Here is an 18,364-nt window from a genome sequence, read left to right as displayed (position 1 = left end):
GACTACATAAAGCTCCACCATAGTACCTCTCAAATGACTATCATAACGATTTGGGACTTTAGGGAATGAATATAGAAAAACTCATCATTATTTACAATCTTTCATTTGGCTCAAGTGAGCTAGAACTTGAGCAGGTAGATAGAGAAGAGAGGTCATTTGGGAAAGAGGCGAGAAAAATAAGATGTAGGTGATGAATAAGGAGAGAGAAAGGGAGAGGGGTCTACGTAATTTTGGAGGAAACTGTTAGATTAATGTAAAAAAATTTAGTGTATATTATTAGTTGTAATTTACTAATGTATCCTTAGCCCTAACCCTAGTATATTCTTGTATATGTACAATTGTTTAATCAATGAGAAAGACACAAAAAATATTCTCTCATCTCTCGTATTCTCTCATGGTATCACGAGTCTAGGTTGTGATCTGACCTAATTCGCTTCCGCAAATTTTCTTTCCATTCTTCTCTGTTCTTCTTCCTACCTTCCTTCACCATGGCTGATTCCTCCAAAATCCAACCTGCTATTGTCGTCCCAAACATCAAGGCTTGTATCCCTATAACTCTTGAATACGATGGCAAGCAATACAACAATTGGTCTACGCTATTCCAACTCCATTGCTGCGTTAGTATGGTCATCGATCATATTAAACCTAAACCTATCGAACACCTGTTGACCCGGCTTTGAAGGAGGCATTGTGCGTCAATGGATGTACGGTACTATATTTCCACTTACCTTCTCAATTCCATCGTCGACCCGGATGACAAAGTGGTGGATGCTTGAAAACGATTGGAAAACTTCTTTCACAATAACAAGACGGCTGGGGCATTGCAACTTGATGCTTAATTCACAAACACCAAGCTCTAGCATTTTGATGGAATCAAGTCCTATTCCACTCATCTCAAGACTCTCGCGTCTCTGACAATCGAATGGCTCTTCAATTGCTTATAGGTTTCTCGGAGAAGTATAAGCCTTCGACACCTAAATCCACTGCCTTCGTTTGATGTTCTTTGGTCTATGCTTGAACTCGAGGAACAGGGGAACACTGTTGATCTGTCTCATGAATCCCATGATGAGGCGCACATCACGTACACCTCCCGATCGGCTTCGCATCACAACACTGACATGGTAATCAATGTTCTAGTGGCCGGAAAAATAAGGCAAAGGGTGGCTCCACCAAGGGGAAGGGTGGCGCTGGGCAACAGCAGCAGTGTGGTTGCTCCACACAGCAGCAACAGTAGCCGCCAATGCGTGGAGCAGGAGCACCAGCACCACAACAGTGTTGCTCGTACTGCCAGGGAATTGGGCATTGCCTCCCTGCCCTTATCCATCTCAGGGCCAAAGCCCACAACAATGAGCGCAAGCTAGGCCTATGACCTCTCAGCCTGGAGTTCTAGGGCCGAGACCACCTCAGGCATATTTTGTGAATGATCCGTCTCAAGCTTCGGGTTATATGCCGACCAACATTGAGCAAGCGATGCAGACCATGTCTCTTGCTAACCCGAATTACTATATGGATACCGGTGCTACTAGAAAACTCTCAAGGTAATTTGTCGTCGTATTTCGTTTGAGCAAAAATAATAATAATTCTATTAGTGTTGGTGATATTAACAAAATTCCAATTCACGGTTATGGTTACAAATTCTTGAGCCAAAACACAGTTAAACTCAACATTATTCTTCAAACTTGTCAAAAATCTTATCTCAGTTAGAAAATTCACTTCCGATAAAAATGTTTCAATTGAGTTTGATCCTTTTGGGTTTTTTTGTGAAGGACTAGTGGTGATCTTTATCCATTTTTGCCTACCAAAATTCTTGGTTACAATTCTCCGACACAAACTCTTTTTCAAAAGAATCCCGATTACTCTCATCTTCGAGTCTTTGGATGTTTATGTTATCCTCTCTTTCCATCTTCAAAAATTCATCAACTTCAAGCTATATCCACTCCTTATGTTTTTCTAGGCTATCCTTCTAATCATAAGGGATTAAAGGGGGCGTTTGGCAAGTGGGAATGGGAATTTGGGGATTATAGGATGGGAATGGGAATGGGAGTTAGAAGGTGGGAATTCATAAAATATGTCCAAAGCCTTGTTTGGAAAGAGATGAGAATAGATGGGAAATAATATTTTACAATTACGAAAACACCCTTGTAAAAATTATTCCATTCTATTTCATTAATGGCATTTTAGTCAATTCATTACTTGTTTCCAATTCCCATCTCTATTACCTACTCCCCCTAGGTAATAGAATGATGGGAATAGAAAAATTTTATTCCCATTCCCCTTCCCCTTTATTTTCCCATTCCCATGAACCAAACATGGGAATTACCGTAGGTTGGGATTAATATTCCCAATCCCACCCTCAATTCCCACTTGCCAAACACCCTCAAAGTGTTATGATATATGTCCAGTCATAAAAATTATTATTGCAAGACATGTGTAGTTTGATGAGTACATTTTTCCATTTTCTAACATTCACACACCCGAAGTTCACACAAATGATTTTTTGGGTGATGTTCCTCTTTTCCAGCATTAATTGCCTCTCAAAGTCAGCCCCACCTAGCAGGCCATCCCCACGCAGTACCCACACCCACAGTCCACCCAGCAATCGCTTGCGTTGACAGGGGTATACCCGAGGAACCCACTGCCAGCCCGCTCGATTTCCATCGGGCGCTGGGTCGGCTGATGCTAGCAGGCAGGGCACAGCAGCCTCGCACGCACAGCCTGCTTTGCAGGCAGCCTGCGGCGAGGACTGCCAGCCCGCAAGCATGCTGCGGAGTCTGCTACCCCCTCCTTCCCAGTTGCACTCCCCTGTTTTGCGTGCTGCCTCCTCTCCATCTCATTCCCTATCTCCGGGCACCAACAACTCTGTTGGGCAAAATAGGTCCCCTGTGGTCCGTGGGTGTGTTCAATCAGCCACGGCTCACTCGATACCTATCCATATAGTAGTCCGAGGTGTCCCTCCTCCTCTCATACACTTGTCTCCTCCCGCACCATCACCAATGCCAACTCACTCCATGACTACTCGTAGTAAGCATGGCATTGTCAAACCCAATCCAAAGTACTATGACAAGTCTCTTCATACTACTACCTCCATATCACCTATTCCCAAAAACCTGATTCATGCACTTCGTGACCATTATAAGAAAATTGCTATGCAGGAGGAATATGATGCTCTTATTGATAATTGTACTTGGGAATAAGTTCCCTGACCAAATAATGTGAATATTATTCGCTCTTTGTGGATTTTTCTGCATAAAACAAAATCTGATGGCTCTTTTGAGAGACATAAAGCTCGTTTAGTTGGTGATGGTAAAACTCAAAGGGAGGGCATCGATTGTGATGAAACTTTTAGTCTGGTTATTAAATCGACTACAATTTGGGTGGTTCTTAGCATTGCTTTATCTAAGTCTTGACCTATACATCAACTGGATGTGAAGAATGCTTTCTTACATGGTTATTTGAATGAGACTGTTTACATGTATCAACCTTTGGGGTTCAAAGATCCGGCTCGTCCTGATATGTGTGTCTTCTTCAAAAGTCCTTATATGATCTGAAACAGGCACCCCGGGCTAGGTATCAACATTTTGCAGATTTTGTGGCTACTATTGGATTTGTTCTTAGCAAGTCGGATAATTCCTTGTTCATTCTTTGCTTGGTAACTCTACTGCTTACATTCTTCTATATGTTGATATTGTTGATGATATTTACATTAATCTGTTGCAAATGTTGTTTCTGAGTCCTGTTGGGTTGCTTGAGCTTTTTTATTCTATTATTAAAGCAACATTGGTTTATTGTGACAATGTTAGTGCTATTTGGTTCAAAAGGGCGAAGTTCGTGTCATACATGTGCCATCCCGTTATAAGATCGCAGACATCTTCACTAAAGATCTATCTAAAATTTTTTTTGATGATTTTCGGGACAGTCTCAGCATTCGCAGTCCTCCCGTTTCGACTGCGGGGTGTGTTAGATTAATGTAAATAATCTAGTGTGTATTATTATTTGTAATTTACTAATGTATCCTTAGCCCTAACCTTAGTATAATCTTGTATATATACTAATGTTTAATCAATGAGAAAGGCACGATAAATATTCTCTCATCTCTCATATTATCTCATAAACGGAAAGAAAACAAGTGGTGGCCCAAGGCCCATAATGATAAGTAAAGTTAGAAAAAAAAAACTCACAGGTCATTGGGTACTAGTCAAGCATAAGGGATGGCCCATGACCTGGCCCAATTCTAGGCACTTTTACCGGGTTGGGTACTCGACCCGTTTATTTTCCTAAATATGAAAAAACTACCCGTCTAAAATGAACCAGGTCGACGAGCCGGGTATTTTGGAACACTCCTACTAAGAATATTAGAATATGAATCATTGGATAATTTTTAATAGGATTAGGGTATAGATGGATTAAGTTTATCAAATTTGGAAATCAAATCAAGCCACAAATTAAAAAATAAAAAATTATATTTATAGTAGCCTATCAGATGAATTAAATATAACATTAGTCTCTTCGATTAATAAAAAGTTGGTCCTTACCTTTATCAAAGGTACTATTGCATGCAATAAGCTACTCTGTATTGAGATATGTGATTGGTTTACAATTAATACAAATATTAAATAGTTTAATTAACCTCTTTTCAATTCTCATTTCTAAACATTACAAAGGATACCCAATTTGTACAAACGATTTTAGTAATAACTTTGAGACTGAAATGGATGCACAAGGGAGTAAGGTTAATAAAAAAAATTTGTATTGCTTGGGAGAGTGTTTATAAATTTGCTTGGATGATATAAAAATAAGAGGGAGACTTCCTTTTAATAGTGCTCCATACATCCTGCAACATTCCTCTCTAGAGTGCTCTTAAGCTCTTCAAATGGAGGGTACTACACACAAATGTCCTATAGAAGTACACGATACAAGTGAAACTCTACCTACCATTTCATTGTTGGTTCCAATAGAGTTTGATTATTTGTCATCCTAACTATAAGCCAACAGAATTCATATGTGCAGCAGATAGACTCGTATTTTCTATCGTTAGTGTTCTTTGGTAATTGCGATCTACACTTTTATGATCATTATCATAAACATGTGGTTTCAGGTGTTGAGCAACTTTCATATTTCAGATCTTTGTTCATATGTCGAGCTTAATATAGAGTGCTTCATATAATGTTGTTATTTTGATTTGAATCGTCAATGGAAGGATCCTTCAACCTTTGTAGTTGGCTGTTAAGCTTGGAATTTTGAATAGGTGATTTATTAAATTTTGCCAGTTTTTAAAATTTTGTGATTCTTCTCTTTAAAATAGAAGATATATTTCTTAAAGTAGTAAATTGTTTTTTTTTTTTTTTTTTTTTTTTTTTTGGAAATTTCTCATGAAATTTCATAATTAAAGTTAAAAGTAGGTTGTGTTATTAAGAATATTAAAATAAATATAATGTTAATTCATTGGATAAAATTTTATAGGATTAGTGTACAAATGTGGTTAAATTTTATCAAATTTGGAAATCACTACAAAAAAAAAAAAAAAAAAAAATAAATAAATAAATGTCACACTTATATTAACCTATCGGGTGATCTGGATATAACATTAGTCTCCAAAATTAATAAACAGTTAGTCCTTGGCTTTATCAATGGTACGAGTACTACAAACTATTCTGTATTGAGATATGTGATTGATTTATAATTAATACGAATATTAAACTATTTTTTAATTCCCATTTCTTAATATTCTAAAGCGTACCCAATTTACAAAAAAAAAAAAAAAAAAAAATAGTAATAAAAATGAGACTAGATTGGATGCACAAGTGAGTAAAGTTTATAAGAAAACTTTGTATTGCTTAAGAGAGTGTTAACAAATTTGCTTGGATGATATAAAAATGAGAGGGAGACTTCCTATTTATAATGCTCCATACAAACTACAACATTCTTCTCTAGAGTAATTTTAAACTCCTCAAATGGAGAATTCTACACACGTAAGTCCTAGAGATTTTTACACTTTCCTAAGCATATGAGTCTTATATACAAGATCTTATTTATTTTAGCTCTTAAGAGTACGTTGTACAAGATTGCCCAAGATAGTTCTAGAAGTTTCTAGATGTTTCCGAACCTTAGATTGTAGTGCAATCTAGACGTTTTCAACCATCGTACCTAAAATTAGACTTCTCTATGGTGTTCATTGGGTTCAAAAATGGTGTACACTCAACTTTGGGCCCATTCGGACTTCATATAGGCCTTTAAAGGGCCAATTATTGTGTTATTGTCAATGTGGTATTGCTAAAAAATTACCCCACAGTAAAATAAAGTTTTATAGGGGGAAGGTGCTAAATGGCACCCTTGGGCATCTTCCTTGGCCCCAATTGTTGCTTACTACCCATATGACCATGTTGACTCCTTTGATGGTGCACGCTCGTTGGCCGTTCGGAGCAATTCTTTGGACCTTATTCTGTTTAATAAAAAACGTAACTCATTCTGTACACCTAAAAACATGAGCAAACCCCCAAACAGAACAGAAGGACCGAAGAAACTACCAATGTACCAAAATAGGTTAGAAAAGGGCTAAAATAAGAGTAAAGACTATAAAAATAAATAAAAACACTAGAAAAAGGGAAAATTTCCAATTATCAAACACCTAACATGATACTCTACTATCAATAACTTTATATACTAAAAGACACACCAACAATGACACGTGTCATCTCCTAGTGATTTTTAAGTTTTTTTTTTTTTAAAAAAAAAAAAAAATTTATAATATATAAGAAACAAATATTCACATATATATTATAGTAATTATTTATGTAGTATAATAGAATTTTTGATGTTTCCTTCCCAAAAAAAAAAATACTAACAATAATAGGTTTAAGGAAAAAAAAAAAAAAAACTTAACATAATTTGTGATGAATGGAGTTTTTTTTTTTTTTTTTTTTTTTGGAAAGGTAAATACTACGTACGTTTATTACAAGAACATTTTTATTTTATTTTTTGTGGAAACAACACGATCATATTTTTTTTCCCTGAATTTATTTATTTTTCAAAATTATGTAATAGAAGCTATTGATTTTTACAATGAAATGCAAATATCAAATCAACAAATTATACTTTTGTTATTTCCTTGGATAATCTATGATTAAAATTTTAATCAATTTATGATTTATAATTAACTATGGATACTTTAATAATACTTGCCAAGAGCGACACATGTTGATTATTCTTAGGGCTTGTTCTCTTCAACTCAATTCCAGTTCAATTCAGTTCAATCAGTTCAATTCAGTTCAAATTCATTTCAACTCTATTCAGTTTAGTTAAGTTAAGTTCAGTTCAGCTCAGCTCCAATCAATTCAGTTCAGATCAGCTCAGCTCACCTCAGCTCAGCTCAGTTCAGTAAATCAGAATATGCCCTTAGTGTGATTTTTTCCTACTTTTTTTTAGAGAATAATTCCTACCATTTTTTTTGTTGTTCTTCAACATTCAATTGATATTAATAATATAACATATTAAAATCGTATATTAGTATAAAAATGATAATTTGAATATAGTTATTAAAATTTACCGTGCATGACATGGGACCTAACCTAGTTGATCAATAATAATCAAGCTATTCTATCTCTTTACCCCAAATTTGTCAGATTCAGATCGAGTATTGAATTCGATATGCGCTAGTGGTTAGCCCTGTTAGACAACTATTGGTTTGATTAGTGGTGGGATGGGTCGGATTGACTTTGATGCATATTTGTCGGATTTAACTTTGAATCATATCTTGTTTGAATCATGTTTGGGGTGAAATATTGATCTTGGTGTTTCGTTTTATATTGTCTTTGGAATATGAATTTCCAGTAATCTAAAGGGGGGGTTTGGTTAGTGTATATTTTGGAGTGGAAACGGACTTAATTAAACCGATACCGTTACTATGTGTTTGGTTAGAAGACATGATAACAATTACCATTAGCTAAGGGTAATGGTTAACCCTTATTTGTTACCTCTCAAAAACTTAGGATAATAAATATCCTTACCCTCATCAATCACAAAATTCTTATTTCTCTCCTTTCCATGGTTAAACTAAACAAATGAAAAGACAATAGTCATTTGATTCCTTTCCCCCTTTTTATTTGTTTCCTTTCCACTCCGACACTCCGTTTCCATTATTCAAACCAAACACCCCCTAAGTGTTGCGTTATTCGTGATAGTAACTAGTCCCCAAATTAATTGTGCAGGCGTTTTCCAGACTTAAAGAGTATTTCTTATTGCACTGTTCTCATACTATAAATCTGATTTTAAATACAAATAAAAATCTTGTAAGTATACAGATCATAGTGAAGAAAAGTTTACTGAAGTCTAAATACTGACTATACATAAAATTAGTACAAAGCAAAATACGAAAAATTGGCAAAATGAGGCAAAAACAATTGATTTGTTTGTTCTGAAATGTACTACCATACCAGATGAGCAAGTTATATATTCTACTAGTAATCAACGTAATATGAATTTGTTGTATTTCAGCCAGCAAACCTATTTTTCATTTACACTAAATTTGTTGCATCTCCTCAAATAGATCAATTAACAGAAAACTTACTGAAATGTACCGCCACACGAGATGAGCAAAGTAGGTATACATGACAGGCTGAAAGAGAGAAAAAACAATCAGCTGAACATATTCTTAAAATGTGATAGCTTATCCTCCAGTACCAGCCATTGATATATGACAAATTTGTTACACTTGGTCACAATGCTTTAGTAAGATCTTTGTACAGACATGAATATATTTGAGACCTATGACCTGCTACATTCCGTCTAATCTTGCCACCAATTTGCTCTTCGGCATCTTCAGTACATTAACAACCAGATAGACCAGAATATCATAGAGGTTGTACTCCAATCCTGAGAGCTGCATATACATAAAAAGGTATTATTGTAGATGTCATATTTATCAGCCGCGATTTAGACATTACTTCTGAGAGTCCATTCAAAACCAGTCCACATGCTCAGTAGATGTTTTAGGCTGCTTCTTTGGTTTTTGGTATCTGTTGTTCTCAAACTTAGCTTTTATAATGAGAGAATAAAGCAAGTCAGCTTCAGCAGAGGTATCGTATGGAGTATTCAGAATACTGACAAAATGAAACAAACAAGATTAGTACGTGGATGTCAGAGTCATACATCAGTGTCCAATAAATCAAACAAGTTGCCTATTAGGCATAACTATGATATATAAAAAAAAAAAAAAAAAAAAAAACTTTGGTGTGCATAAAAGGCATATGAGACTGTTAACAGATTATCCTGCTTTCTCTTGCATTCTAGATGATGCACTCCAAAGTTAGAAGCAACAATTTTTCCATGTAGAAAATACGATGCTGGAAGTATAGAGAGATTAGTTGCATTTCACAGAGATAATAGTACTCGTAGCTTGCTATTGGCTTCTTGTGTTAATTGTGACCACTACTATAAGAGCCCATGCAGTGAAATTCAATGGAGTGACTTGTGTGTTAAATAATCACGCTAACTAAGCGCGAGTTCCACAATATTGTGAGTATCTCAAAACAATCAGTAAGAGTGTTTCGTAGAATAAAATTGTATGAAAAATAAATCTTTGTCTACTATACGTACAATTGGGTCATTTATATTTTACATTTGGTATCATTGCCTGCAGTTAGGAACCATAGGACCTTAGCACTCAAGCTAGCCACAAATGTTTCCAGTCATATATGGTCCTAGGAAAAATATATATGGAACTTTCCCTATACTATGCTTAGGAATTTCTTAAAATCATTGATATGGGATCAAGCTATTTGGTTGACTGCAAATCTGTAAGTCACTTACGACATTACATGACTGATTTAATAAACACAACTATTGAAATAGCCCAACAGTGGCAACCATACTACTTGGAGTCTTGCAGTAGTATTAGCTATCATATACTATTGGTTTGGGCATGATATATAGAATGTTATTGGAAGTTATGAGATAACACAGATTCTGTAAGAAGTAAAAGGAGTCAAAAATTACAGAAAACCTGGTTTGTATTATCAATCACAATGGAAGACAAGGTCTAGCATTAGATCAATCATACAAGAATCCCGAAGAAGGCTTGGGACAATTCTACATTCAGATGGGGCAAGTTAGAAAGATGCCAAGAGTTCCGGTGGTTGCCAAATGAGCTTATGTACACTAGCCAATATAATTCCTCCACAATCCGGTAGGCAAGTTAGTAAGGTGCCAAGAGTTCTGGTGATTGCGAAATGAGCTTATGTACATTAGTCGATATACTTCAATTATCTCTCTCTCTCTAAATCAACATCGGATAAAGAAAACATCTTCACCAGCCAAGAAAAGTTAAATAACCACATGTTTAACTCCATATGAAGGAGAAGATACGGCTCTCATTTGTAATTGGAGAAGTAAATTTGGAGAGAAGCCTATCACAATTTATGACATTGGCTCATTGCCCCCGTTTTAGAAACTATGAAAGGAGCCCACATAGTGCATTTCAACAAAGTGAGTTTTTAAGTTAATCAAGTTCATTGAGTGTGGATTCCACATAATGATGTGCATACAAAGAGTGTGCGAGACATCCTAAGTGACTATTTCCAAACTCTTAAGATGTACACAGTTTTACAAATGCACTATCTATCCCTAAGGTTACTCAACACCCTTAGATCTATTGACTCTCACTCAATTTTATATAAAGAAGTTTCTATACCTTCAACATTTAATTTTTCCAACCGAAAGTAATAGGTAAGAGGGGTTTGGAGAAAAAAAGAGTAGGGATTTGAGACTTTTGGTAACCTCATCTTTTGCATGTTTTGAAACTAGGTGTCACCCAAAATATTATTAGTGTGTGAAAACTGTAAATTTGCTTCAATGAGAAATCTGTTCACTTTGAATTATGCTTTCGTGTGTCATAACATGTGCAAGGAGGATGGAATAAAGGATGAAAACATCAAATGTGGATTACCAATCAAGAAGCTCCTCCAATATGATTCTCTGTGAAGGTGTAACATAGTGAATGCAATTTCTGGGGCACTGACCCACAGCTATCTGGACTTTGTAATCTTCACCATATCCTGTGCCTGTCCAATAGCGATTATATTTTCATATTAAAAACTCAAATATCCAGCTAATACTCCTGATTTGTCTACTGATCCCCTGCATAATTTTTCTGATAATAAGAGGCAATAACTGAGCTGATTCACAAACCTTGATAAGTTGCGCGGGCAGTTCCCAGTGACGAAAAGGAAAAAGCATGAGGGGCCTGTTTGACACATGAATATGGGCATCCTGCAAATACTTCAACTTTTTCAGACAAGTGAAAGTCAATTTTTACATAATTCATTTCACAGCTAGCTGCCTGAAGGCTTCCATCTGTGGAGGGTTTTAAATTCTGATTTCAATAGCCTTTGGCTCTCCCAATGAGAGAAGCTGTGCATATTTGATTGCAGATCAAAAACACAATGAAGGTGCTTAATGACAAATTAAAAGAAAAACATCACTTGGACAATAATTGATATAGTTCAGATTGAAACCTGTTACCTAATGATAAAATAGATCTGGAATTATTTTCACAATATACATGCGCGGATAGCAAAAAAAGTAAATCCAGGTTTCCTTTTTGGATAACATGCAGGTGGGCTAGGTCAATTTTGGGTGGGAGGGGAAACATCAGAAGGTGCACTGGAGATGTGATGAGTGGCAATAATGCTACAATTTTACCTTTGTTTTGATTCAATTCCCCTTCGTTTATGTATTTGTATACGATTTGACCAAGTGGAATATCAAAGAAACATAATGACAAAAAGAGTAAAGAAATATGATAGTGAATTAAATATTTCCAATGAAAATTTGGCAAAAGTAAAATTCTTCCGTTTTCATTTACTCGCAAGTCACGCCATTTTAATAATGTTTATCTGTTTACTATTTACATACTCAACTTAAATTGCAAATTATAGATTTATACTTAATGAAAATGTAGTCAGATGTGACCTTTTTTTTTTCTTTTTTTTTTTGAAATAGTCAGATGTGACCTTATTAGATTTATCTCAATTTCTTCATCATTAAAGTCTAATATGTATAGTTTTTTTACATATATATACATAATTGAAAATATAAACAATAGAAATTTATGCATCAATTCCTGATCTTGAGGCGCCCTAATTCTATGAGTATTTAAACTACCAATGATGCCTAAGATATTATTTAAACAGGTGCTGAATTTTGTTCCACCAATAATTAATCTTGTTGAAATCTACTTCATAAAGGAGTTTAGAAGGAGACAGAAAAGAATTTAGTACCTTTGCCAGCACACACAACTTCATTGACAAAAATATCGAATGCTTCACATTCTGGATTGTCAAAAGGATCTAAACATTCGCTGCAAACACGAGTGCAAGTAATAAGCATGCAGTACAATCTTTAAGGAAGCACATAATTAAACAAAATACAAGGCTCATAGAATAATAAAAAAAAAATACGAAATTTTCACAAGTATGATATTAAAATTATAATTTCCGCAAAAGTATGCAGTATAAATAGCTAAACTTGTAGGAATAATTAACTACAAAATGATGAGAAATCTGTCAAAGATCATACAAGATATAAGAACTCCCGCAAAACTTTTAGCACTGAAAACAAATCCCAGGATTCTTTTCAAACAGGATAAGCCAATAAACCCTCAATTTGTTCAGATCGAGGACTCAGACAGTATGCTGATGCAATCAAATAAGGAAGATTTTCTGTTTAGAACATTGCTAAAAAAGGATATTATCTTTCTGAGCAAACGCACTTCTCTGTTGGTGAAAATTACCAGCTCAGAGAGGCAAGAAAGGGACAAAAGGGTGAAGAGCTGAGCTGTAAGGGTTCAACTGCGGCTTCAATGACGGCATGACATACAAAATACTTCCTAGGTTCCCTCCCAACTGTTGGGTCTAACAGCCACCATCGGAGCTGCCTCATTCCACTAATGTAGTTGTGCATTACTAGCAATTTTATTTACAATTAATGTAATTGCCAGTTCAGTCCATTTTAAGGCTGTATAAGCCAATAAAAGGTGTGGCTGGAGACATATGAATGAATTACAAAGCTCATTAAGACATTAATGCTGCAAATTCTCCTATTAAGTTTTCTTAATTAAGTTAAACCTCGAGATTTTCCTACTTTTATTACTGGATTATTTCCCGAATTATCTTAACTTGATCTACATTAGCATCCTAGGAATCAGATCAACTACTTCAGGTTATAACATGTTCCTCACAATTTCCTATTTCTATTCTTTTGGAAGCATCGTTGACCTTCACATAATCTCATTACATTTGTGAGAGTCATCCATACACCAGCAGACGACACATAATTCATTTAGAAGGGAAAATAAGTAACAAGTTGATAATGCAAAGCTCACAAAAAAAATAAACAGATACACTTGATAGCTTCAAAATCCAATATGCAGGCCATTTTAATTTTATTGTAAGGAAGAGAGAGCAAAAAGTCACCAAGGCATAAAAGTTTTTCTTTTTAATTTTCAATTTTTTTGGGAGAAGAAAAGAGAAAGAGGATAAAACCAAGAACACAAAGTGTCTTCTAAACAAAAACCAGCATTATAAATCAACCCAGTTTCTTTGAACCTCTCCAACCGAGTAACTCTTTAAAGCCCCAGCTGCCTAGCCCCAAACATAGCGAACTAAGTAACTTTGTCCCACAACAATCGAGAAGACAAAGAAACTTATGAAAAAACCTTCAATCCAAATCCAGTAAGACACAACACATGATTGCCATAAAAGTGCTGCACTAGTGTGCCCACAACTACTGCCCCTTGCCTTAATCAAACTTCAAAATAATGATTTGCATCTACTCCACAACCTTTACTAGCTGAACTTTACAATTTAGTCTTAGTCTGTATAAATTAACAAGTATTAAAAACAATAAAATTTCAAGTCCAAATACTGCTCAATATATTTCTAACATTTCACAATTTGGAGACTGCAAAATCAGAAAACAATTCTAAGGATTTGACAATGTAACAAGAAAGCGTGTGGAAGTAAACACAATAAAGACAAATGAAAACCTAAGCATTTTGTAGGCGATGGGAAAATTTAGATGCAACAACACAACGGTAGAGACCAATATGCTATATCCATATATAAGAATATACAAGAAGATTCTACCTTTCAATTATCTCTGGCCTGCTGATATTTGAGAGAATCTGCATCATTATAAAGTTTTAATTGTCAGCAGTTAATTAGTATCCGAGCAAGCTAGAAACGATTCAGAATTAGATTGAACCATATAATATAAACATTAGTGCAGTAAGTTGACTCCAAAAACCTTACATATGCAACCTTAATATTCTCATACATGCCTGATGCAAAACTATTTTTTCTTTGTTCCCAAAAGTTCTTGATAGTTACTACTATTTTGCATACAAATTAAGCTAAATGGAGAGACAGTGGAGATGTGGTGTGTGGGTGTAAGAAAAGGGTGGGAAGATTAAAAAAAAGAGTGTAAATGTGTAGATATTGTGGGGTAAGGGGAGTAAGGGTGTAATGTAGTAATTGGGGTTTGTCACAAATAAAAATAAAGCAAAAGATTAAATAGCACTTAGGAAACTAATATAGAAAAGAGTAAATAATTATATACCTTTCAGAAATGAAGGTAGTAGTTCACATTGATAATAAAAAAAGGAAGCAAAGTAAATTCCAAATTTAACACTTTTTTCTATTATTCTCTCTTGCTTGAACATAATAACTAAATATAAGTTTGATTACCTCATATGCTTGAATCACACGGCGAATCATCAAATCGGAATTGTGTTGATTGCTCCTCACATCAGGGTGAAATTCCTTCACCTGTTCCAAATATAAATTGAGCCTCAAATTATTCATAATAGGTATTACTATATATTATTATAGGAAAAAAAAAAAAGAAGAGAATTATTACATAAATTATGTTATTGACATGGCTTACTTTACCCGCTTGATCTTTTAGCTCATGTTGTTGTTTACATGGTTTTCCAATATCCAAATTACCCATTATAAAACAATAATTTAACATTTGCATAATGAATTCCAAAACATTCTCAATTTTATGGGTGACACTTGGGATTATTCATGTCAACTTTCCTATAATAGTGACAAGAATAATTCCAACTGTAGCTGATTTGCTTATAATAACTTTAACTTTTCCTCCAGTGACATAAAGAAACTGATTTAGGAGCATGAATGGGGAAAGATGCTTTGGTTTACAGAGTGGTATGGGTTTCCAATCAAGAATGAAACCAAAGTGAGTTCAGGTTGAAACTTGATTCTTCATACATCTTATTTGGTTGTAGTTTGGAAATGAATTTTCTCTTTTATTTGATTCCTTTGGGGAGGAGGGGGGGGGGGGGGGTGATTGGTTTGCGTACTTTTGAAATGAGGTATGGTTTTAGAATGAATGAAACTCATACCTCGTTGTTAATGAAAATTTCAATTTCTAAAGTCGTACCTCAAACCATCAAAGTACGGGGTTTAAAAATCCAAGGGAGAGGTGGATATGACTCATACCATACCTTCACAATGTCAATTTCTAAACAAAACCAAACACAAGGTATTAACAATAAGTTACACTCCTATAACACTTTGGTTTCAATTCTGATTCTAAATCCATACCACTTTGCAAAAAAAAAAAACACCCCTTAGAGTTTGGTATGAATCATACTCACCTCCCATACTTTGTGGATTTGAGATATGTTGAAATTTCTTAACAAACACTCAAACACAAGGCATGGGTTGTACTCATTTCAAACCCATACCCCATACCAAAAAAAAATTGCGAACCAAACACCCCCAAAGTTTCAATCTCTAATTGGCCATTTCTTTTTCAATCTCTATCTAGTCTCTCCTCCCCCTTGTCCCTTGTGCAGCCACTCCGCTCCCAAACCCAAGTCGAGCCACCCCGCCACTACCCGCCTTCTTGACCACCATAAAACGTAACTGCTCACAAGACCCCCAAACCCATTGCTGAAACCGAGCAACTGTGTACTCAAACCACCACCACCACCCCCCCCCCCCCCCCCCCCCCCAATCTCAATATATACCCTCACTAAGCCCTTTCAACCAAACCCCAAGACAATTTGACAAGCAAGAACTTACAATTCAACAAATATGATCAATTTCTGTAGCAAGTAAATCCGACCCTAAAAACCATCGAAAATATAGATTATTCAAACAATTTGTAACCCCAAAAAAAAAAACAATTCAAAATTAAGTAATTAATCAATCAAAACATTATATCATTTCAATTAAAAGACAGAAGTGACGAAATCACTGACTTTAGCTCTGAAAGCAGCCTTGAGTTGGGCAGCAGAGCAGTGGGGTTCGACGCCGAGGATGTCGTAAGCAGCAGCAGTGGTGGTGGGAGAATCATTATCAAACAAGAATTGGTCTCTAACTCCACAGTTGAGTCTAGATGACAACGATGAAGAAAGATTATAGGGTTTGGATTGATGAGGTGACGAAATTGGCGCGTAATTTTTGAGTAGAAGGTAGTTATGACAGTTATAATTATTTAGGGTGGATAATTTCAGAAAAGGGGGGGAGATGGGAGTTGGAGTTGCAGCTCCTCTTATTATGTAAGCCATGGACTCATCTAACTTCGTTATTCCTTTTCTCTATTTTATTTTCTACATCCTTTTAAATTACTCCGTATTAGAGTGTACCCGTGCAAAATGCACGCGATATATAAAAACTAATAACAATTATATTTCAAATACGTGAAGTTGATATTGTATAGTATATACGAAGTAATAAAATAGGTAGTTTTTAGGGTAGTTGAGTGTTATTAGGAAAAATAATAGTGGAAGTTATTTGGAGGTTTTTTTTAGAGGTGGAAGTTGTTTGAATACAAAAAAAAAAAAAAAAAAAAAAAAAAAAAAAAAAAAAAAAAAATGCATGAGAATCAAGAGTTGGGGTTTTACAGGATTGTGGTAAAAAGTTGCCAAATTAACTCCTAAATTATATATTAGATTAACTAGTGAATAGCCCGGGCGTTAACTGGGTTGCTATTAAATTATATATTAAAGATTTGTCATACATAGTAGAAATAGAATAATAATTTTAAAGAAATATACTTACTATCAAAACATACATATAAAAGATTTGGAATAATATATTAGGGAAATTCTCTTTGGTAAACCTCTATTTTTTATTATTCTCTTTGGTAAATTGTGAAAAAACTTATTATCTTTGATAGACTATATTTTAAAACATTAATTCATTGGTAAGATTAATGATGTAATTAGGGATTATGAGCCTAACCATGGTTAGCCAAAGCCTTAATGACAAATTTGACCTTAATTAAAAATCAGACTTTCCCTCCAAATTACTTTCCTCATCCTTATATATCCCAAATCGATTTTCCCCTTTTTTCCAAACCCTAACTTCACGATTTTCCCCTAATTTCACGATTTCACGATTTCCCCTAATCATGAAGAACAGCCGATCTTCTCGCTCATCTAAGCCAATCACCATGGACGATCAAATTGGTTGGGTGAAGCATGTACGCTGCGATTGTGTACCCCCTCAAGTTGCTGCAGTGATGGTGTCAGAGACCACGAAGAACCCTAGGCGACTTTTTTTCAAGTGCAGGGCTTGCGATTTTTTCTGTTGGTTGAAGGAGCATGATATAATCAGGGTTGGTGACGAATTGGAGGTTGAACAAGGTGCTCTTGTTGCTGTTACTTCAAGACTGGATGATTTGGTGAACTACATCAAATTGATTGTGAAGATGGCTGTGATTATGTATTTTGTATTGTTATTTGTTGTTACGAAATGATGAATTAGGTTATGTTAAAGGTTATGTATTAGGATGTTGAAGGTTATGTATTAGGGCTATGAATTAAGACTGATGTAATTTTTTATGCATGATTATCAATGAAATTGGTACTACTTTTCTTGTGCACAGTGTATGAGTATTTTGCAATTGCTTAACTTAATAATAATGGCCATATTTCATTAAAACAACAAATCATTACATTAATCCTTAAGTTATCCAAAAAACCACACTATATGAATGTGTGACAAATACAGTTAATTAGAAGCAAAATATAACTGTTTTGAAATTCTCAAAATACATGATTTGGCTGTAATAAAGTTCTCTAAAACACTAAGATGCAGGCTGACTTGCTGAGACACCTCCCTTAGCCTTCCTTGTCCTTGGTGAGACTCTTAGTGGCTGGAATGTAACACCCCAATAATTCTCTCTTTAAACCTGTGAGAAACCTGTAAATAACCTGAACAAATCCAAGAGAATTACTGGAGTGCTACCGCCACGTGTTCAAACGTTAAGGCTATTACAGAAGTTAGCAGCGGAAAACCAAAACAGTTTAAATAAACCTCAAAGCAAAGTATTACAA

At 35.1% G+C, this 18,364-nt stretch overlaps 1 protein-coding gene across 1 annotated transcript; it reads right to left on the bottom strand.

Annotated features, from left to right (window-relative positions):
- Positions 1-8,612: 8,612 nt before the first annotated feature.
- On the bottom strand, positions 8,613-16,599 carry LOC145602652 (chaperone protein dnaJ C76, chloroplastic-like). Its single transcript, XM_081658819.1, has 7 exons — positions 16,283-16,599; positions 14,739-14,819; positions 14,139-14,176; positions 12,273-12,352; positions 11,182-11,262; positions 10,940-11,054; positions 8,613-9,095 (listed from the first exon to the last, which is right to left on the bottom strand). The coding sequence occupies exons 1-7, from the start codon at positions 16,589-16,591 to the stop codon at positions 8,954-8,956; spliced, it is 846 nt and encodes a 281-aa protein (XP_081514945.1). The 5' UTR covers positions 16,592-16,599; the 3' UTR covers positions 8,613-8,953.
- Between the last annotated feature and the right edge of the window lie 1,765 nt (positions 16,600-18,364).

This window comes from Chenopodium album, chromosome 21 (assembly GCF_948465745.1).
Source record: "Chenopodium album chromosome 21, dcCheAlbu1.1, whole genome shotgun sequence".
Lineage (NCBI taxonomy): Eukaryota > Viridiplantae > Streptophyta > Magnoliopsida > Caryophyllales > Amaranthaceae > Chenopodium > Chenopodium album.
Note: the sequence above shows the minus strand (reverse complement) of the source record. Positions and strands in the feature narration are given on the sequence as shown.